At 36.7% G+C, this 22,453-nt stretch overlaps 1 protein-coding gene and 1 pseudogene across 1 annotated transcript; both read right to left on the bottom strand.

Moving 5' to 3' along the window:
• Positions 1-5,899: 5,899 nt before the first annotated feature.
• Positions 5,900-10,381, bottom strand: LOC109000271 (annotated as a pseudogene).
• Positions 10,382-15,180: 4,799 nt separating this feature from the next.
• LOC118349642 lies at positions 15,181-16,757 on the bottom strand. Its single transcript, XM_035695144.1, has 2 exons — positions 15,545-16,757; positions 15,181-15,221 (listed from the first exon to the last, which is right to left on the bottom strand). Exons 1-2 carry the CDS (start codon positions 16,755-16,757, stop codon positions 15,181-15,183), a joined length of 1,254 nt encoding a protein of 417 aa, XP_035551037.1.
• Positions 16,758-22,453: the final 5,696 nt, after the last annotated feature.

Below are 22,453 nucleotides of genomic sequence, written 5' to 3'. Positions count from 1 at the left end.
GATAGTGACTCCCAAAATTTATTAGAATATAAAACCCTTATAATTGGAGATTAGAAGAGAATATTTAAAATATGGCTCCCTAAAGGTATTGAATTCACATAGTATGAGTTTTAATATAGAATCTTAGACTCACTTTACTTATATAATCCAACCTGGTGTTGTTGATCTTATTAACAAAGGAAAAATGTAGTTGATAGAGGTATAAATCCATCTCTTAGCATTAATTGAGTTGCCTCTAAATAACCATTAATCACAAATTTGTTGGGACTTTTCTAGAAGGAGTTATATGGTTAGTTCTCGTAAGAGAATTAGCTAGTTAGTTTTTATAATATTTAGGCTCAAAGCATATGAATATTGCTGGTACTATTTTTCATGTGGCCTAAACCAAATATCTATTCAAAGATAGCTAAGATACCAAGTGAATTAAACCCTACTCTTTTCTTCGGAGATTCTGACATAAACTAGCTTGATTTTCCTCCCTAGCTTTAGCTCGAGATTCTTCTTCGAGAATAGGAATTGGAATTTGTTCAAAACCCTAGCTTTGGTTTGTGTTTGAATCATGGTCCATTTTTGCTATTAGATTTGAAAATTTGTGGTGCAAACTCTTATTCTTGATGAAAAGATTATAACTTAGATTTTGAGTGATTTGAAATTTTAATGGTTCAAAAAAGAGAGTGTGGCGCTTGCATATTTTGTTACTGCAAATATCATTGCTCTGATGCCCTATTTTGTAAAGGTGTTTGACTTGTTGATGGCTTGTTTTGTAATGGTGGTGGACTTGTAATGGATTTGATAAATTTCATACTTTTGTTGTCATTTTTGTGACATGTAAAGAGTGATGGACTTGTAATGTTGGTTGCTTATTTGTAATCAATTTCATAAGCCTTTAACATGAATGAATTTCATCTTTTGTTTTTTTCTTTTTTTTTGAGAGAGAGAGAGAGAGGGGGGATTTGTGCAATTGATTTGATTTTATACATAATTTTATGAAATTGTGTCTGACAATGAAGTTAATTGATGGTTGTTGGATATGTTTCATGTAATTTGATATGTAGATTATTAAAAATTATGAAAGCTAGAATAAAAAACTATTTCAAAATAAATATAAAAGATATAAATGCAAAGTGCTACATGTTCATAAAATGGGCAAAGAGGCAGCACATAGATTGGCAAAATATGCTTGAAATGTGGAGAATATTGAGATGTGGTGGAATAATGTCCCAATGTTCATATCTCGGATTATTTGACTTAATAAGAACAATTTGTAATCTCTTTGATTCAATGAAATTATGTTTTCCTATATAAAAGAAAGGATATACAATAAAGAGTATATGAAAAATTAGAAAAATTAAAAAATAATAATATTATATTAGTATAGAAAGTGAAATGCCTAATTCAACGTGGGATTAAAAAATCTAAAAGCCAAAATGTGACATTTTATTTAAAATTTTAACTACATTGGCAATGTAAATGCTAAAGGATGTTTGGATTTAGAAATCATCTCATCTCATCTCATATAATCATTATAATTTTTTTAAACTTTCAAACCCAAAATAATAAACGATTCAACTTTTTCAAATCTCAAAACAAATATAATATTAAAAAGTTATATTCTAACCATATTTTAAACTTTCAACTTTCATCTCTATCCCATCTCAACTCAACTCAACTCACTATCTAAACCTCTCTTGAAAGAGTTGATTAAGAAGCCAAGTTGGACGAGTTTCAGATGAATCAGTCCTTATTCCAGCGGCCATCCGCAAATTGTCGAGCATGCATAGTAATTACCAAGGCCCAAGGAAGAAATCTCTGGTGGCCCAAGGAGTTTTAGATGGCATCAAAGCCCAAGTGATAATTCTTATTCCCACTGAATGAATTGTGAGACATCTCATAAGTTCTTGGATCATGGATGCTTTACTCTTGGCTGAATCTTAAAACTCACACAAATGCATTATTTATTACACACGATCAGCTAATTGAACCCATCTAGCTTGTTATATGCTAAAAATTGATTGGTTATGAAAACAAAAAATGGGAATAATATCCCTAATATATTGACTGAAAATGCTCACAACAGCATAGGGCATTCCCAAAATACAAACAAAAAAGTTCTTAACTATATAAGATACTAAACATGATCTTCAATACCTCCTAAAACAAGCCACAGATCAGACTAAAATAACACCAATGAATTTAAAGTCCAACTGCTTGAACAATATTGTCAAACCAATTCCAGTGGTAATCAATAATCAAACCAGTAGTAAGGCAACTGCTTGAACACCAATAATCAATATAGTTGTCATGGTGACATTCCCCATTTTTCCATCAGCAGGAATTCCCTGACATTCAAAACAATACTATCATCATAAACATAGGCATCATATCAGAACATAGACCAAGTTTAACCACCGTGGTAGGATTGTGCTATCCTCAATGGTCAAACCAGGCAAAAGTAGAAGTAAATCTTCCCCTTATCATTCTCGAAGCCTCGAGTGTGTTCACAATAAAGACCATACAGAAAAATCACTTTGTTTCAAAAGTGGGTGTATTCAGAAATAGAAATGTTAATACCAACACAATAACAGAATCAGAATCATCGAATCAAAACCAGAAACAAAATCAAATACATAATCAAAATGTCATGCCAAAGGTTTTCAGACGACACATTATATTATAACAGAGTACTTAAGAGATTCAAATCAATTTCATATATTCAAAACAGATTCAGAACATCTTCACATAATCATGCACAAATTTTTCAGATTTCATATTCGCTCTTTTTAAGAGGTTTAGAAACATAATGCCAAAAATTTACTCTTATCTACATCAGTCATGATAGAAAATACTTTTGTCTCTTCATATAGATTTCATGAGTAATGTAAATCAAATTTCCAAGTTTGTTTCAAGTTTCTTTTCATAACAAAATACATATTTTTTATAAATCAACCACAGTCAATTTTTTTTTTTTTTATGTAAAGTCTAGTATAGACATATTACTTATATCGACTTTTTAACTTTTTATGTAACGCCCCGGTCCTGGATGGATCGGAGAGTTACTCATTGTCACTCAAAATCACTTTTCAACCATATAGTTATAGACTCGAAAGTTTTCAATGACACGTACGACTCACTATTACAGATCAATTACTCCAATAAAATTAATCTAAACACCACAAAAATCTGAAATATTACATCAACCTTCCAAGATACCAAGTCAACATAGCAAAAAGAATTATGGAATAAAATCTCTAATAACCAAAAATACTATCTTTGTACTTAATCCACTATGCTGACATAGCCTTCTACATGATTTCTAGTCCTGATTCCCAATTGTGTCATCAAAATTATCTGAAAAATATTATAGAGATAAGGAGTGAGTTATCAACAACTCAGCGAGCAAAAAACATATACTAGTATGTAAACATGAGTCTTTTCAAAAAGTTCGGTATGTAGAAACAAAACATTTCATTTTTTTCATATGCAGATCTAAAAAATGTGTTATCAGAAAATCAGAGCAACTTTTCAATATTTTCATACTCAAAAACCAACTGTCAATATTCAAAAATCCTTTCCATATTCAAAGACCATTTTCATATTCAAAACGCTTTGTCATAACATAACTAAATATCTTCATCTTATCATATCATATCGTATTGTATCGTATCATATCATATACCATATTCAGCCCCATGGTAGGATTGTGCTATCCCAGATGGCCAAACCAGGTAGTATCATATTGTGAACTTTCCATTTTCCAATCTCGGAGTTCCGAGTGTGCACAAATGAAAGAACAATACTATCATCATTATTTAATCATTATTTAGGTAAAACTCTCCATTTACCTAAATTCATACTACGGAAAATAGCTTTGATAATTATTTAGGTATAAGGAATCTAACAAATACTATCGTCATTCAAAGTATATTCTTAACTTATTATAATATAATTTTATCAAATATAGCATCACAAACTTAAATTCATTTCGAAAATTAACTCAATCATATTTAAAACTCATATCTCTAATAACTATTATTGAAATGACGATTTAATACTGCTAACATATAACGTAGTAGGAAATCGAGAGTTTCTTAAACAATAGTAGTTCATAAAATATTTTTAATAATACTTATATTAAAAATCAATGCAAACTACTAATAATATATAGTTTAAAACTATATATGGTTTATTTCATATAATAGGCTTAAAGTGTTTAAAATGAAAGATTAAATACTTACAATTTACTATCAAGATCAAATTGTAAAATTAATACTAAGCAATATAACTAAAGTCTTTAAATATTTTTTGTGAAATCAAGTTTATGGCTAATATTTTTATCCGAATAAGATCATGCCTAATTTAAAAATACCAAACACAACCTAAATTAAAATAATACATTAGTCTCTTAATACAATAAAATAAAGTTCATTAAAAAGCATTAATATAGTTTTTAAAAGTACAACGAATCTAGTTTAAACATAAAGTTCATATGAAATCAGTTTATTTAAAATGTTTCAACCGTTTCTGAATTATAATATCCAATCTACACTTACAATTTTCATCTTAATAAAATAATTATATCAAATTTAAATAATATAAATGGCAGAAAAACTCATTTAGAAAATAGACTTAAATCGGTTTTATAGCATTTAGAATAAAATTAAAATCTTATTATTTACTTTTGAAATTAGTTGTAAAATATTTAGTAATTTAATTTAAACCCCTAAATATTTTCTATACAATTTTTTATACTTCAAACAAAGCCCACGTACAGTAAAAAAAATCATGCCCAATATGTAACCATCAAAGGACCTTTTGGGAAATAAAATCATAAACCTGCGTGGCTCTTCCGGAAAGCTGGAATAAAAGATAAATCATGAGACGCTCTATGTAACAGAGAAGTGGCCATGCTTACCGAGAGGGAAGAAAAGACGCGACGGGCAGTGCAGGGTGGAGGTCAAAGGTGGTCCACACGGCGGGGAGAACAGAGAGAGAGCAAGAACAGCGTGTGAGAGGAGGAGAGGTTACCGAGAGAACACGGCAGCTTGGGGTGGCGTAAGGTGCCAAACAGCACTTCTGTGTAGGACGATGACGACCTAGAGGGGCTGGCGGCGTCGCTGGGCTTTACGGATGTGTTGGGCTCTTGGTGAGGGAGGTGTGCAGTGGGTCATGGGGGAAGAGTTTATACTCTGTTTTTAATTATGAAAACAGGGGATGGTTGGGGAGTGAGCGGAGACGGGTGGTACTAGGCTGCTCGGTGGTCGAACGGAGGAGGTTGGCTGCGTGGTGGTCAAATGGAGTATCACGTGGTCCATGTTTGTTGCTCTGTTTTGAATATTAAAAACAGAGTCTTGGTTTGGTCCATAGAGGGTGGTGCAAGTTTGTGGGGCAGATCAAGGTGGTTGAAGCCGCTGACGCGGATTGCTAGGCTTCACGTTGGGATGGACATTCTTAACGGCAACGGCCAAGCGGACGAAATTCTGGCGGTTGCATGCCAAGGAAGTGGCGGCAGTGGCGTTGTCCTTTTGGTCTGGGACCGTGGGCTTTGGGGTGGGGGTGGTTGTGTGAGATGGAGGCTGGCGGTTTGAGGAGAGTAGAAGAGGACGTGAAAATAAAAATTGAGAGAGAGACCAAGAGGAAGAAACAGAGGAGAGGGAGTTGAGATTTGGGATGGAAATTAGCGTGGGAAGCGTTACTCGGTTTTGTGGCTGCGTGAAACATGGGGAAGTTTTCAGGGTTGGCGGGAAAAAGGAGGAAAAATAACATGCCCGGGTGTGACATTTTAGAATTTTAACCTAACCATCCGCACATTGTCAAGCATGCATAGCAATTACCATGGCCCAAGGAAGAAATCTCTGGTGGCCCAAGGAGTTTTAGATGCATCAAAGACTGATAATTCTTACTCTTGAGTTTCCTAAAGTCCATCAATACTTTAGTGGCCCAATGATTATTAAGTGGGTATATAATTCCAAACCCTCAAAGAAATTCGTAAGAGAGTAAAATGTATGAATGTTAAGACTCACACATATAAATTTCCAGCAAGAATACAGCTAAAACCAGAGTAGGTAGCATAGAAACAGCACATTCACCACATCATTCATTTTGTATTTCTCCTGAACTAATGTTCAATTCTGTATGTGTCTCCGGTCGACTAGAAGAACTTGCTGTGCTAAAAAGTCCTCTCTTCAGAATGAAAGCTGGTTGTTTCGGATTTGGAACTATCGCAGTCTCACTGTCAAGCATGGTAACGATATTTGAGATGGTGGGGCGGTCACTTGGGTCTTCTTGTACGCATAAGAATACAATATTAACGCATTTCAAGAACTGATCAACATTGCAACTCTCACGTAAATTCTGGTCCATTAGATCCAACAACTTGTTTTCTACCCACAATCTCCATGCCTGATACATTTTTCAAACAGATATTGATATGAAATAAGACGATCAAAAATAAAGTTAAAAAATTTGTGAAAAACTATAACACGCTTACATAAGCTATAAGGCTCATGGCTTCTTCAGACCGATAAAATCCTGTGTTCTTTTTTCCACTTATAATCTCAAGAAGAACTACACCAAAACTATAAACATCGGATTTGACCGAGAAAAGTCCATCTAATGCGTACTCCGGAGACATATAGCCACTGCATTAGGATGATTTTGATCAGTATACAAAGTTTGAAACTTTCTTGAGTTTTGTCTAAATGGAATTTGGAGATCATTGGGAATTATGGTTATATTATACAAAAATCAGCTTTCATAGACTAACTGTAAACTTACTAAGTTCCAGCTACTCGGATTGTGTTATCCCCAGTTTCTTTGCCTGAAACAATCCTTGCCAAGCCAAAGTCGGATATTTTGGGGTTCATCTCCTCATCTAGAAGAATGTTGCTAGTTTTCAGATCTCTGTGGATGATCCTCAATCTCGAGTCTTGGTGAAGATAAAGAAGTCCTCTAGCTATTCCCAAGATAATGTTGAAGCGAATCTTCCAGTCCAAAAGCATGCTCAGATTTTGATCTTTCAAAGATTCCAATTTTCATTAAGAGAAGAATTTTAGCAGCACCAAAAAAAAAAAAAAGCTTTTACTCTAACAAGATACAGTTTTATCAAACAATACAGGAAGTTACGAGTTTGGTTTAGAAGCTAACCAAATAGAAATAAGTCCAAACTTTTGTTGGGCATGTACTCGTAGAGTAAAATCTTTTCATCTCCCTTTATGCAATATCCTCGAAGTCTAACAAGATTCCTGTGTTGGAGTTTTGAAATCAACACCACCTCATTTTTAAATTCCTGTAAGCCTTGTCCTGATACACTTAAGAGCCTCTTTACAGCAATTTCTTGACCTCCTGGAAATGTACCCTGTGACAAAATTACCCACAATATAAACTAATAACAGAAACTAGTATATATGAACATACCAAATTATATATGCTTCTACGATCGATTACCATGTAAACAGGCCCGTAGCCCCCTTGTCCGAGCTTGTTTGTATCTGAGAAGTTATTTGTAGCGGCTAGTATACTTCCCAGATCGAAAAAAGGTACTTCAATGCCTTCCCCATCTTCTTCTATGGGCTCAACCGAGTCTATCAAGTCTTTGACATGCCTTTCACTGTCTAATGGGCGTAGTGCTCGATCTCTTTTATCAGTACTTCTTATAACTTCTGAGTGCCGAAGACAAACATGTATATTATTTACATGATAATTTCATTATGATATTATTGTGGAGTACGGTGTGAATTGCAGAATGGAGTTACCTTGTCTCTTGGCCATCTTTCTTATCCACATGTAAATAATTATACAAGCGAGAACAGTCACACATGCAAGAGGTAACGCAACAATCAAGGTCAATGGAATCTTTCTCGTTGAAGGCTCATCTGAAGATTTAGGAAAATCACCTTCAACAAGAAAGAAAGAGGACATGTCTCACTTAGATATTTAAAATATTGAAATGACTACTTGAATAGGTCTGTGACAATGTTCAAGATCAAATGGAAAAAACAGATATTGCTAAACTAGAAAGTAGTTTCAATAACATCACACAGGTCTAATCTGCAGAGGCATCTGACATAGCCATCCTAACCTTTAGTACAATTCAAATTTGAGCCATCCCATCGGAAGTTTGGATGGCAAAGGCACCTCTGCTTTCCTTCTCTTGTTGCATTGCAAGTTGAATTTGGCCAATCCTTGCAGTCCGTGGATGAACTACAGGTTGGCTCCATTGGTGGCTCCCAACTAATCTGTACGCCGACTTTATTTTTCTTTTGTGATGTAGAAGCCTCCACTCTGCCTTCAAATTGATCAGTGGAGTTGCCTACCTCAGTAATCAACTTGTCGTTCGAAATAAATGGCAATGACATATTGAGCCACGGTTTTATGGTTGAATTTGTAGCATTAGGATATTCTACTTGGATGACAAAGTGTCGTGTACTTGGATCAATTCTAACAACACGATATTGGGAGCCACTGGATGCCTTGAAGCTAACCTGGCCTGATGAGGTGTTGCAGTCGAAATTGAAGTACATGGGGTCACCACAATCTTGTCCCGTGCTCAAGGGATAGGGGATCGTATATGTGCCACAATGCTCACAAGTCCTTGCAGTTGATTCTGCAAGATTATAAAGTTAAAAATAGAAAATATACACTAAAAATTGAGCCTTGCCCCTTGTAGTTTTAGGAACCTGTTTAGCATTAAAACATGTTAGAGATCTGCTATGCAGAGTTTTCAGACTGCCTAACAAAATTAAAGATTTTGAAGGCCAGGCGAGAGTTGATTGGCCAAATCATTCCCTATTGGTACAATTCAGCTATTGAATCAACTCCATAATATTCTAACATTTTTAAGAGGATTACCAATATCAGCATTTGCTACGCGAACAGAGAGGTTACGACCCTGGTTCGGATACTCCTCTTGAAGATTATCTATAGGATGATCACTCCAAATCCAGCAGTAGTTGTCACCAACACTAGTATCACCTCTTTGCGTGATCTTTTCAGCTTCCCGATATGAATAAGCGACGCACTGGCGATTTTTAAGGCAATACTCCTTTCCACATTCTGTTTCATTTGCTACCGTGGATTCTGAATCTGGGTCGCTCACTTTCATCATCTTTAAGCTCAAGAATATATCGGAATCAGTTGATGCCGAATTTCTGGTGCAGCCACCAGAAAAATCTCTTAAATCCCAATAATCAACAGGGTTAGAAGGCTTGTACCCAGGCAAACATTTGCATAATAAAGGCCAATTGTTAATATTGCAGCTCCCGAATTTCCCACAATAGTTATAAATGCCACATTCGTCTTCCGGCTTCGACCATGTTAAAGACCAATTGCGTTTCTTCTCATTCCAGTTCAGATACTGTAACTGCCCATTGTTATTCATTACCAGCCTTGTGAAATCAAAACTTTGAGTAGTTGGTTTTGTTTGGTAGCGGTTTTGTTCGGATTTATTGTCAGGTATGACGCTCTTGCTGAAATTGGATAACAGGTAGGCTATGGAATAAGGAATTTTTTCATCCGAGCTCGAGAACGTACCTGGCATCCAACCTTTCCAGTAATTGATTGATCTTTTTGAGACAACATAGTGGCCCTCTTTTTGTTAATCTAGCTTAAACGTGTATCGCTCACTTCGAGGGTCATCTTTGCCTTTCGGCCATGAAGTTAATGTCAGTTTTTCATCCATCTTCATACCTGGAAGAAAAGTATCGGTTGGATCTTTGAAGCTCTCCCACAGACTCGTCTCCATGTTATCATCATTGCTTAATACCAGGTTTCCAGAATCCATGAGCTTCACAGTTCGGTTTGTAGAGGAGGATCTGTCAAGATTTGTAGACCAATATTCTTTACCAGTACTGCTATCCAATACCTTGAGGTTTCCATCTTCTGCAATTCGGAAAACACCAGTAAAGTCCGCCGGCAATGGGTCGTCTCGGTTGGCAACCCATACAACTGTATCTCGGTCCCATTTATAGCATATTCCGAGAAATATTTTGGAGCTAGTGGTGTTGCTCCTAGTGGTAAAGAATCTGAGTTCAAACGTTCCTTCAGCGGAGACAAGAGTTCCACTCTCAGAAAAAAACTCGCCATGCTTAAGAATATCTCCAGGATAGCAATTTACATGAAGAGAGGACCCCAAGAAGAAAAAGACACAAGAAAGCAAGCATCTTGAAGACGATCGTCTGTCGAGTGTTCTTCTATGGCTTGCCATTCATTCATTCATTCTCAGAAAGCTGGCAGCCTAGCAAAATTGTGATTTCCACTCGGAGCGAGCGCATCACTCACTGCGCACTATATTTCTTGGATAAATGTTTATTCGCATAGATTTTAAATACATGAATCGACAAATAGGAACACAAAGACAAGAGGGTGGATAAAAGGAAAACCAAAGGGAAGAGGCAAATACTTTTTTTTTTACTTACAAACTACAGTAAATCTACATATTTAGAGGTATTTAGAGGGTTACTATTCCACATCTATTGAATATTTTATGAGTTATTTCTCTCTCCTCCAAAATATTATTAAGTTGGCAAAAAAAAAAATAGTTGAAAAATAATAATTTAATTTATAATTAACATATAGTTAAATAGATTATTTCTTTGAGGAAACTCGAGGAAAAGAGCACCAAGCTGCTTTAACCTAACATAGTGACTCTCTAGCTTATATTTATTATTAATGGCACGAAATATGTTAACTTAATAACATCTATATAGGAACTTTTTTTTGTCAATAACCCCTTATGTTTAGGTTTGTTTGAAATTTGCCGATTGTGCAATTTTTTTTTAAAGAAAGCACTTTATCTCAAGTTTTAAATTAGGCCTTTTTTTTTTAGGATTTTCCGCCATCTTAATTAATGGAAAATACAAGGTAGGCTGGGGGACGACATTTTTTATTTTTAAGTTTTTAATTTTTTAAAATAGAATTGATAAGTACTTTTATTTTTTTAATAATAAAAAGTGATTTTCCATGTGGAAGTCACACACCCTGCCACATGTTTTTTTTTTTATAATAATATGGACAAAAATTCTATGCATTAGTCACTATTCACTACTCTATATCTCATACTCTATGAAAAATACTTCAACATCCTATAAAAAAAAAATTATAAGTGTAAGGTGTGAAAGTGAATAATAACTGATGTATAAAATTCATCTATTTCTAAAAACAAAAATTATATAAAAGATGAATGTCAAACAAACCTATGCACATGGGTTTAAGGATAAGAAAATTTCGAAAAAGGAATCTAAACATACATTGTTGACTAGTAATTGCCCCAAAATGTTCCTCTTAGACATTTTAAAACATTACAATAATTTTTATTTATTTATTTTTTTCCCGATGGGTAATCTTTTCCCAAACCAACCAATCCGACAGACCCCTTCTCCTTGGAAAGTTGCGATGATATGATTAATTCTTGCATCCTTAATGTTAAAAAAGCAACCGCATTTAACAATATCGTGCAAGAGAAAATTTATTAATAACCAAGACTGAAAGAAAATCTCTGCAATCCATTTTAGAGAAAACTCTTTATCTTTCATCTTCTCAAGATTCACCGAGCTGAAATCTGTAAAGAAATGGACCAAGTTGACCATGTTAGCCTGCATCTTTCATTAATTTGTTGGTGAATTTCAATTACAGGTGATGTTTAGATATTGAGTTGAGGTGAAATATTAAATTGAGATAAAAATTTAAAATTAATTAAAATATCTCTTTTTTAATATTTATTATTTTAAAAATTAAAAAAATTAAATTATTTATTATATTTTGAAAATTATGTCAAAGACAAAATCGTAACAATGATGAATCACGTTCACATCATGACATTATTAATAGATACCGAGTGGACAGGGTAGGTAGAATTTTTTTAATTGAAAGGGAAAGGAAATTATTTATGCACCGTCTGATCACTACATTGTATGTGTTTAGGAAAATTATAGATGTCAACGAGTTTATCTCCTCATTTTACTGTTTATGTATTTAATTTTTTTTATTTAATAATTAAAGAAGTGAGTTTAAATTTATTAGTATATTTTTTTAATTTCTAAAAATATTTAAAGAAAAGAAAAAAAATATTAAAATGTATAATTTGTACTACACGTCGAACGGTCAAACTTGGACGACACGCCACCCATGTGTTTTTGCATCGAGTTTATATCTGAAAAAGTCAAAAGGCCTCAATAGAAGTAAGACCGATAAAAAATCTGATTATTTAAATCCAACACGACATCGTTGAAAGTTTATAATTAATATAGTTAAATTAAATACTCTACTGGTATGTGACGCTCCCATTTCATATTCTTACCGGATCGCTGAGGCGTTGAACCAATAACTCGTAGTCATGGTATGGTGGTCCTGTCGTGCTATTAAAACTTACGGAAAAATGAGGTGTATATTTTTGTTTCTCCCAATTACTAAACGATGCAATGGAAGCATTTTAACTAGTACTAGAGATAAAAATAAAACCCATCAAATATATATACAATAAACTTTCATAGTACGAACTCACATACTACCCTTGACACACTTGACTTCATATGAACTCATTAATTTACAATATAATTATACAACTAGTCTAGATTTTTTTTTTATAGAAGAGCCGAAGCCACCTGTCCATGAGTGACCCCGTCCCAAATTTTATTAATAACCCTCACTTGTGGCGGAGGAATACCGTGGTTACAGACCGACACCTAGTATTACAAACAATATTACCAGATGTCAAAATTACAAAACAAAATTACAAACCTACTAAAAACGGACAAACATTACACAAGAACAAGACACTAACGATAACGTAAAGAAGGCAAACCCAAATTATCCAAACGGATTAAACCACGAAGCACCCTAGGCACCTCCCTAACAAATCTCCACTCTGAATTAAGACCCAATGCACCACTCCGAGCCAACCAATCCGCAACTTTATTTCCCTCTCTATAAACATGACGAACAACGCACACCATAGAATCCATGAGGGACAACGTATCTTCCCAAAAATCTTCTAAATACCACACACCACACCTTCTCCTATGCCACCACGAAATCACCACTTGCGAATCTAATTCAATTTCCACAAAATTAATCCCCAACTCCTTACATGCTTTGAGCCCCTGAAGAACAGCTAACAACTCCGCTCTATTACTTGTACCGATCCCAATAGAAGAATTAAAAGCATAAACCATAAGACCACGATCATTCCTAATGATACCGCCCACCCCTGAACAACCAGGATTACCCATACTACTCCCATCTGTATTCAATTTAAACCACCCATGAGCTGGCTTTTGCCAAGCCACTGGTTGTACATGCTTTCTAATAGGAACCAAAACAGGAATATTCAATGACTGTAAAACCTGTAAATCATGTCTGGAACAATTACTAACCTTTTTCATATCTCGAACTACAACTCCCATCCATCTACTAATAGAAAGCCGAACCGAAAAAATAGACTGGAACCTTCCCTCCATACGTGCAGCACAACGTCTAGTCCAAAGGTGCCAAGTAATAATAGACGGTAAAATCCCCACTATTAATCCCAGTTGAGAATTAAAAGATGCCCTTCGAAACCAAATTTGAACCGTCTCCCTCCAAGTACGACCAATAGGAATACCAAAAATAGATCCATAGAAGTGCCATATAGCTGATGCAAATTCCCCTGTAAGTAACACATGATCTTGATCTTCATAATTACCTTCATCACAACAATCACAACGAGAAACAATCTGGATCCCAATGCGCCGAAGACGATCATCAACACTTAATGCCATGAACCACACCTTCCACATTAAAACCGAAACTTTAAGTGGAAGTAATTTATGCCATACCCAAGGATGCCACTCCATACTAGAACCTTGAACCCGAATATAATCCCAAGCGGATTTAGTCGAAAAATTCCCATTGTCATTCTTCATCCAGATCAATACATCAGATCCTCCCTTACACCCAGCCAAAGCCTCAATAATACTCTCCACCTTATCCTGACCAACTAACGTACTCAAAAACTCCACATCCCAACTATTGGACAACTTACACTCTTTAACTTGCAACATCGGATTACCCACTATCTGTAACTCATCAATTAGAGGACCCTCATCTCTCCATTTATCATACCAAAATAAAATATTACCATCTCGAACTCTCCATTTAGAATTATTAAAAACACTCGGAATACTTTTGACAATCATTTTCCAAAACCTCGTACCTTTTCTCATATCAATAAGACACCAACTCGAATTTCCCACATATTTTCCTTTAAAGAAACTAGCCCACAAAGATTCTCCTTTCAAAAGATTCCAAGCAAACCTCATATGCAACGCTCTTTGAATATCTCCCAAATTCCGCAAACCAAGACCACCCTCCTCTATTGGCTTACAAATATTCTCCCAAGCCACCCACTTTTTTTTTCCTTTACCATTAATCTCACCCCAAAAAAATGTGCTCAACAGTCGATTTAAAATTTTAATAATAGAATGAGGAACCTGTAAAACTGCAAAAATATGTAAAGCCATACTAGACAGCACATGACGAAGTAAAATTAAGCGCCCACCCGCAGATAATAATTTCATTTTCCAACCACTGATTTTATTCCAGACTTTGTTAATCATCTCCTCTAGATGCTCATGCTTAAGACGCCCTAAAACAATCGGAACCCCAAGGTATTTAAAAGGAAACAAACCTTCAGAGAACCCTGTCAGCCTTTTAAGATCTCTCTTTCTTGCTAACGAAATTTTAGGAGAATAAAATATAGCCGTCTTTTCTTTACTAATTTGCTGACCTGTCCATTTTTCATATTTTTCAAAAACCACCAAAAGTTCCTTAACCGATTTCTTACCCCCATTCAGAAAAATAACAATATCATCAGCATACATAAGATGAGAAATATGAGGAGTACCTCTAGCTTGGGAAAATTTTCCAATCTTGTTCCCATCAAAGCTTTGTTTCAAAAGTCTAGAAAGTACTTCTTGAAGAATAATAAAAAGGTAAGGCGAGAGAGGATCCCCTTGGCGCAAACCCCGCCTCCCTTGAAAGAAACCTTTCGTCGTACCATTAAGCATCACAGAATACCACACATTCGAAATACAAGCACTAATCAGAGCACAAAAGGAAGAAGGAAAGCCAAAACACCTCAAAACCTCAAGCAAAAATTGCCACTCCACCCGATCATATGCTTTAGCCATATCAACTTTAATCATAATATTACCACCATGTGACGTCCTCTTCAGAGAGTGAACCATTTCCTGGGTAAGACTGATATTCTCAAAAATACTTCGCCCAGGTATAAACGCACCTTGTTCAAGAGAAATCATTTTGGGAAGGAAACCTGTCATGCGATTCACAATAATTTTTGAACAAATTTTATAGAAAACTGAACAAAGGCTAATTGGCCTAAATTTATCAAACCCCGACGGCACATCTACCTTCGGGATAAGCACAATATAAGAAGCCGAATAAAATCTCGGAAGGCGTTTTGATAGAAAAAATTCTGAAATGGCTTCTAAAACATCCACTTTAACCACCTCCCAGCAACTCATAAAAAAACCCGCGCCAAAACCATCTGGACCCGGAGAACTATTAATAGGAATAGTTGATAGAGCCTCTTTCACTTCAACCAACGAAGGGATCCCACAAAGCCGGACACAATCCTCATCATTAATAACCGACGAAATTAAACTAGATAAATCAGGCACCTCCCTAACCGGATTAGATCTTTGAAGAAAATCAGAAAAATAATCAACAGCTCCAAGATGAATTGCTTCCGGAGAATTAAACTCCAACCCATTCGAGGTTCTTAACTGATGAATTTTCCTATGCTTTTTATTAGATAACCACACATGAAAAAATTTTGTATTCCTATCACCACCCATTCTCCACTTAATTTTAGCCATTTGTGCCAATCTAATATCCTCCCTAATCCTCCAAGAAGACAACTCATTAGAAGTCCTTACTAATTCCCTTTCAATATCATCATCCCAACCTCTCTGCAACAAATTTTCCAGATTCTCAATCTTATCTTCAAGAATAGCAATCTGAGTATTAGTTCTCCCAAATACACTCTTGTTCCATACACGCAACGCCACCTTAAGTTTTTTAAGTTTAGTGGCTAATTTAAACAACCCCGAACCAATAACCGATTCATACCAAACCTTTTGAACAAGAGTCATAAAATCCGGATGCTCAACCCACATTTGCTGAAAACGAAATGGAGGTGGACCATAAGAGAAAGGATCACTTAAAAATTCTATAACCATAGGACAATGGTCCGATGTAGTCCTAGGAAGATACAAACAATGAGCAGTCGGAAAAAGAGAAAGAAAATTTGCATCAAGTAAAACTCTATCCAGCTTTGCCCAAGCTCTAGATAAACCTTGCTGACCATTACACCATGTAAACTTACCACCTTGTGAATTCATTTCCAACAACCCACCCTGATGAATCCATTTATTAAACTCATCAATTGCAACTCTATTCCTCGGACGCCCACCACACCTCTCAATATCCGACCGAATTACATTGAAATCCCCAGCAAAGAAACACGGCTCCCCACCCATTCTATCCAAATTCAACTCCTCCCAAAGCAGCTGTCGTTCAAGCCTATTACACTTTGCATAAATAAAATTACCCAAGAAATGATTACTTCCTTCGGTAATGCATAATGACACAAACTGCGAACTCATGCGAACCACCTGCACATCCAATTCATTTTTCCAAAACACCCAGATTTTACCACCATCAGTCTCATTTGATATCGCCTCATCAAATTTCAATAACCGCATGAAACTATGGATTTTAACCACACTCTGAAAAGGTTCCAGCAACACTATCAATTTTGGCTTATATTTAGACAGCATTTTTTGTAATCGTCTCTTAGAGGTACCTAAACCTCTTACATTCCAAACTAAAATTGATCCAATCATTGAGAAAACTTTTGTGTTCTAGTGATCACCCGCCTAGAACTACGGATCTTCTCAAACTGCCTCTTTTGATATTTACGCTTAACAACTTCATCTTCAGCAGCCGAGTGATATTCCTTCTCCTGCAAAAAAACTTCCGCACATTTCTCAGGCTCCGGATCAGACATCGAGCCATCTTCCAGACATACCTCTTCCGCAGGTCCATCATATACTTCTTTTTCTGCAGAACTAGGAATAACTTCTCCCTCCCTCATATCTGTTTCTAATTCTGTTTCCGTCAAACGGTTCGCACAAGCCAAATGTCCGTTCATAATTCTTGGAATCATCTCTTCCGCAATTTCCGGAATCTCAAGATTATCCTCTTGATCCTTTTCCGGTTCCAACTCCAAATGATCAAGATTATCCGTTTGAACAACTAACACCCGATCCTCCTCAGCTGGTTCTTTTGACTCAACCTCTGTATGTTCAAGAACTGGAATATTAGTAGTTTCAAGAACTGGAATATTATTCTTATCCGTCGGCTCCTCCACGATCGGATCTTTTTGCCGAACCCACACATTACTTCCTACATTTTTTTTCCCAGCACGGCAAGTCTTTAAATTATGTCCCTGTATATGGCATTTAGAACAGAACGCTGGCAACGTTTCATAAACAATTTCTTGCTTTCTGCTAGTTCCCAAACCAGGCATTCCAATCCAAAAAGAAAGTAACGGTGTCTTAGCAACATCCATTTCAACACAGATGCGAGCACCATCAGTCCGAGTAACACAACGAGTAGAGTTATCACTTCTAATAAATCTACCAATAGGTGCAGTAAGAATTTTAAGGAAAGATTCATGATAGTAATTTGGAGGCAAACCTGGAAGTACAATCCACACCGGAACAAGCGAAGGTTCTTCTTCTTCTTTAAATTCTGGAGTCCAGTGGAATGGACGGTAAGGAATTCCATCGATATCATTGACTTCACGAGACAGAGCCTTATTGCAATCCTCTTCTGAAATCATTCGAATAAAAACATTCCGAGGATGCCGCATGTTGGAGACGACTGGAACTCCATCAAGATTCCATCGCTTATGAATGAAGGCCCGAATGGCATCCAATGATGGTCTGTTTCTCAGAAACTTCAATACGATGGAATACCGAAAAGGTTCGGCAGAACGTTGGACTTCTTCCTTAGAGAACTGGAAAAAAATTTCTCCATCCTTAGACTTCGGCAGACGAAAAGCCACAGACATATCTGGAAGAGGTTGAGGAACCACCGATACTAGATCCACGAAGGGACGCCGACCTCCGTTGATAGCAGCAGCAGCCATTACGTGCGTCAAACGAAGCAAGAAAAAACTTTCAAGGAGAAAGCCATTCTTGGAGCGTTCTTAGAGCCATTCTTGGAGTCAAAAGTTATTCTACAACTAGTCTAGATAACTTCATCAACATTATCAATAAACATTCATTTCATAAACCATAAATACTTTATTTCCTTTTTCTTTTCTTTCGTTCTTTACTCTATAGTGATTCTCTTAATTACACCTCCACGTAAAAATCCTTCAATGTGACTTTGTGTCAAGAAACAAGGGCTTCACGTAAACATACTTCACCAAAGTTTCTCTAGCCTCCACTGGCGAGAAGGTAAACCTTTGCACTTTACTCTGTACACAAGCCTTAGACCCTCAGACTGCTCGAGTGTTCTAGTGTGCCTATCGTTTGAGGACAACAACTCATTATTTAACTTAGTTCTCGATCGTGATACGCTCACCCTTGTCTAAGAACAAACTATGGTCATTCCGCATACACAATGGTAAATCATGAGCCCAAGATCCACCCACCCCGTCCTAGACTGTTGATTGTTTGGCATCAACTCGAGGGATAATACTCCATTTTTACTCACTTCAAAGTGGTCAAGGGAGTTCCACTGAGATTATATCCCATCCTAGCACGTACGGTAATGAGAAAATCTTAATTACACAATTCATAATCTGTGATACCCCATACGATAAGGATAAGGGTAGGTGTAACACCTGGACCTAGAATTTGTATGGTTGAACTACGAAATTTAATTATTTATTTAGAGATCTTGGCCGTTCGTTTAAATGTTGAAAAAAAAAAACTATCGGTTCATGAGTAGTTTCTCACCCGCATGTCTCTATGGTATTTTATCCACTCCATGCACGCACAACTCTATTTCCATCTGCACGCACTTCTCCCTCATCTCTCTAGGGTTTTCACATCACATATTTATACGCACACATTAGCCATGCTTTGAGAACTACCTTTGTTACGTTTGCTGCAGCTGCTAGCCACTCCTCCCCACACAAACAGCAACCACGGCTCCTTCGCAGCACAACCATTTTCCAACGTGCACCCACCTCGCACCCAATGTTCTCCCTCTCCCTCTCTTTATTCTCTGTGAATCTCCTCTGCGAACCACCTTCCACCTCCAAACCATGCAGGACGCACGACGGAAGAAACCAGCTGTGCCTTGTTGTAGCACCGTGGGGCTGCCCTTACCGCCCAGCCTCTCCGTGTCATCAAACGGGAACCAGCTTCACTCACACGGCAACGACACCACGAGCCGCTAGACCCGCCCATTGACCTATACTCCTAAGCCTTTCAACACATAAACGCCACCAGCACCATCGTCCGTCGAAAGTAAAAACCGGAGCTGCTCTGTTTTGGAACCATGGAAACAGAGCATTGTAGCCCAAAGTGAGAACCATGCCTTGCCACAGTTGGGCAACGACGCCACCGTCAGCAGCATCAGATGACGCCGAAAAGCAAGCATCCACCGCCCAGAGATGTCCAGTGCCACTACCCGAAGCCCCCATGCACACTGCATGATACGTAAACTCCTCTCATCTCTCTCTCTCTCTCACACACACGCTGCCCTCTCTCAGTGCCATGCTGCCATGCCAACCAATGTCGACCTCCACCCACTACACTGCCATCGCGCCTCTCCTTTTCTCTCTGTGAGTAGAGACTCTCCTCCGTAGTCTGTCACACGATTTTGGTCTGGAAGTGTTGGAGTCTAAGATTTCTTTTTGTTTCCTTGTTCAGTTTATGGTTCTTCCCAAAACGCCCTTCTCATTTAGATGATTTCATGATATTTATAGAGAAATTATTTTAAGTATATTTATATTACTGCATCTTGTTTATAAGTCAGTATGCTTTGTTGCCGGTTGATGTTTGTTTTGATATTGCGTTTTGATTTATTTAAGATGTTTCTTGTAAGTCATGTTTAGCTTGAAATTATAATTTTATGTAGATAGTATTTAAAGATCTAAAATTTTAGTTATATAGTCATAATGATTATAACTATTTTCAATAGTGAATTAATAATAAGATTTTAATTTTATTTAAATACTTTAAAACTAATTAAGTCTATTTTTAATTAAATGATATTTTGCTTTATCTACTCTAATAGATTTTGATATAATTATGTTATCCAATTTTATACTATATAGTTGGACCTCATTAATAAATAAGTTAGATTTTAATGTTTTAGTTGAAGAAGTTTAGGTTTTGAGGAATTAAACTAGGTTATTTCAAACATCTCAGGTTTACAAATCGAAATACGTGTTCCATTGAAAATTTATAGAGGTTACATGACTATTTTTTTTTATAGGTGACAAGTAATATTTGTTCGACATTATTGAGGAAAACTTTTGGAAAGCTAAGAAGTTTAAGTAAGCGGGGTTCATATACTAGTTTTGCATAAAACAAATGAAATGAGGTTGGCTTTGAATATAAGCATGTTTGTTTTTGAAAAGAAATATGAAAACGACCTCAGATGTTTATTCTGCATATGCATAAATTCTATATAAGAGAAAGTATTTTCTGTCATGATTGGTGTATACATAAGCTAATTTTGTCCATCTAGAGGGCTAAGACAGGGTGACCCCTTGTCCCCTTATCTTTTTTTGCTGTGTGCTGAAGGTCTGACCAACTTATTCAACTCTTATGAGCAAAAGGGAGCTATAAGGGGGGTGCCTGTAGTAAGGCAGGAACTAGACTTACACACCTTTTATTTGTTGATGATTGTGTCATTTTTAGTAGGGCTAATATGGAGGAATGGGAGAAAATCAAGGCCTTACTTGATTTGTATGAACAAGCCTCGGGCCAGTGTCTAAACAAGCAGAAAATTGTTGTTTTTTTTTAACCTGAATACTAAGGCACAGGACAGGAGATTGATTCAAAAGGAGCTAGGAGCAAGCGTCAGTGGCTGCTCTGAGAAGTATCTTGGATGCCCAGTTATGATTGGTAAATCAAAATACAATACCTATTGAGGTATTAAGGACAAAGTGTGGCAACGGATCAACGGATCAACAATTGGAAGAATCAATTTCTCTCCCTCTTGGGTAAGGAAATCCTTCTTAAAGTAATGATTCAAGCCAAACCAAACTACCACATGAGTGTATTTAAATTTCCTAAGAAGTTGTGTAGAGAAATTTCTAGAATGATGGTGAGATTTTGGAAGGGTTTCAAGCAAAATGATAGGAGGATTCAATGGTGTAGCTAGGGTAAAACGGGGAAGTCTAAGGCTGATGGAGGGCTTGGGTTCAGAAGTCTGGAAAGTTTTAACAAAGCCTTACTTGCCAAGGAGTTTTGGAGACTCTTGATTAATCCTTCTTCTTTGGCAGTAAGGGTCTTAAAGGAGAAGTACTTTAGGAATGGTGATCTGTTGTAGGCTAAGTTGGGCTCAGGGCCTTCTTTAATTTGGAAGAGCTTATGGGGAGCTATTGACTTACTCAAACATGGGCTTATGTGGAGGGTAGGCAATGGCAGAGACATCAAAATATGGGGTGATAGGTGGATCCCAAAGCCATTTACTTTCTGTATACAATCTCCAGCAAAGAACTTGGAGAGAAGTTCCAAAGTGGAAGAGCTCATAGATGCTGAAAGGGGTTGTTGGAAGGTTGAGGTGATCAAAGAGACCTTGGGGGAAGAGGAAGCTGAGATATTGTGCAACATTCCAATTAGTTTGTCTGGTCAAAGGGACAAGTTGATTTGGGGGCACACAAAAACTGTTCTTTTTAATGTGAAAATTGCTTATCATTTGGAGATGGGAATGAGAAGGAGGGAGGGGTTGGGAGAATCATCATCAGTTGCCTTAGTGAAGGATTATTACTGGAAAGCAGTGTGTAATCTAAATTCACCAGTTGTGGTAAAGTCTTTCATGTGGAAGGCTTTAAATGATTGTCTACCCACGAGATTGAACTTGACAAAGAAAAGAGTCATTGAGAACCCTTTGTGCCCTATATGTGAAAGGGAAGAGGAAACTATATGCCACACCCAATGGAGTTGCTCTCCTACTATAGATGTGTGGATTGAGTTCACAAGTCCTGTTCGTAAATGGCCTAGCTCAGAGAGAGATTTTGTGAAGGTGTGGGAGATGATGTCTCTGAGTTTACAGTAGGAGGGGTTGGAAGTGGTGTCATCAATTATGAGAGGGATTTGGCATAGGAGGACCAAGTTTATTTTTGAAAGATTTTTCTCTAGTCCTAAAGTGGTGGTGAAGCAAGCAAGGGACTGTCTTGAGGATTTTCAACTGGCTCAAAGCAGTT

The sequence above is a fragment of the Juglans regia genome, chromosome 10, assembly GCF_001411555.2.
Source record: "Juglans regia cultivar Chandler chromosome 10, Walnut 2.0, whole genome shotgun sequence".
Lineage (NCBI taxonomy): Eukaryota > Viridiplantae > Streptophyta > Magnoliopsida > Fagales > Juglandaceae > Juglans > Juglans regia.
This window is presented reverse-complemented; position numbering and strand designations above follow the sequence as displayed.

Excerpts from the sequence above, each read along its gene's own strand:
- LOC118349642 (XM_035695144.1), bottom strand. The coding sequence starts at position 16,757 with ATGCGGTTATTGAAATTTGATGAGGCGATATCAAATGAGACTGATGGT. Across the intron at positions 15,222-15,544 it reads TCCTATTAATAGTTCTCCGG|GAAATGGTTCACTCTCTGAA; the intron begins GTCCAGATGGTT and ends AGTCTTACCCAG.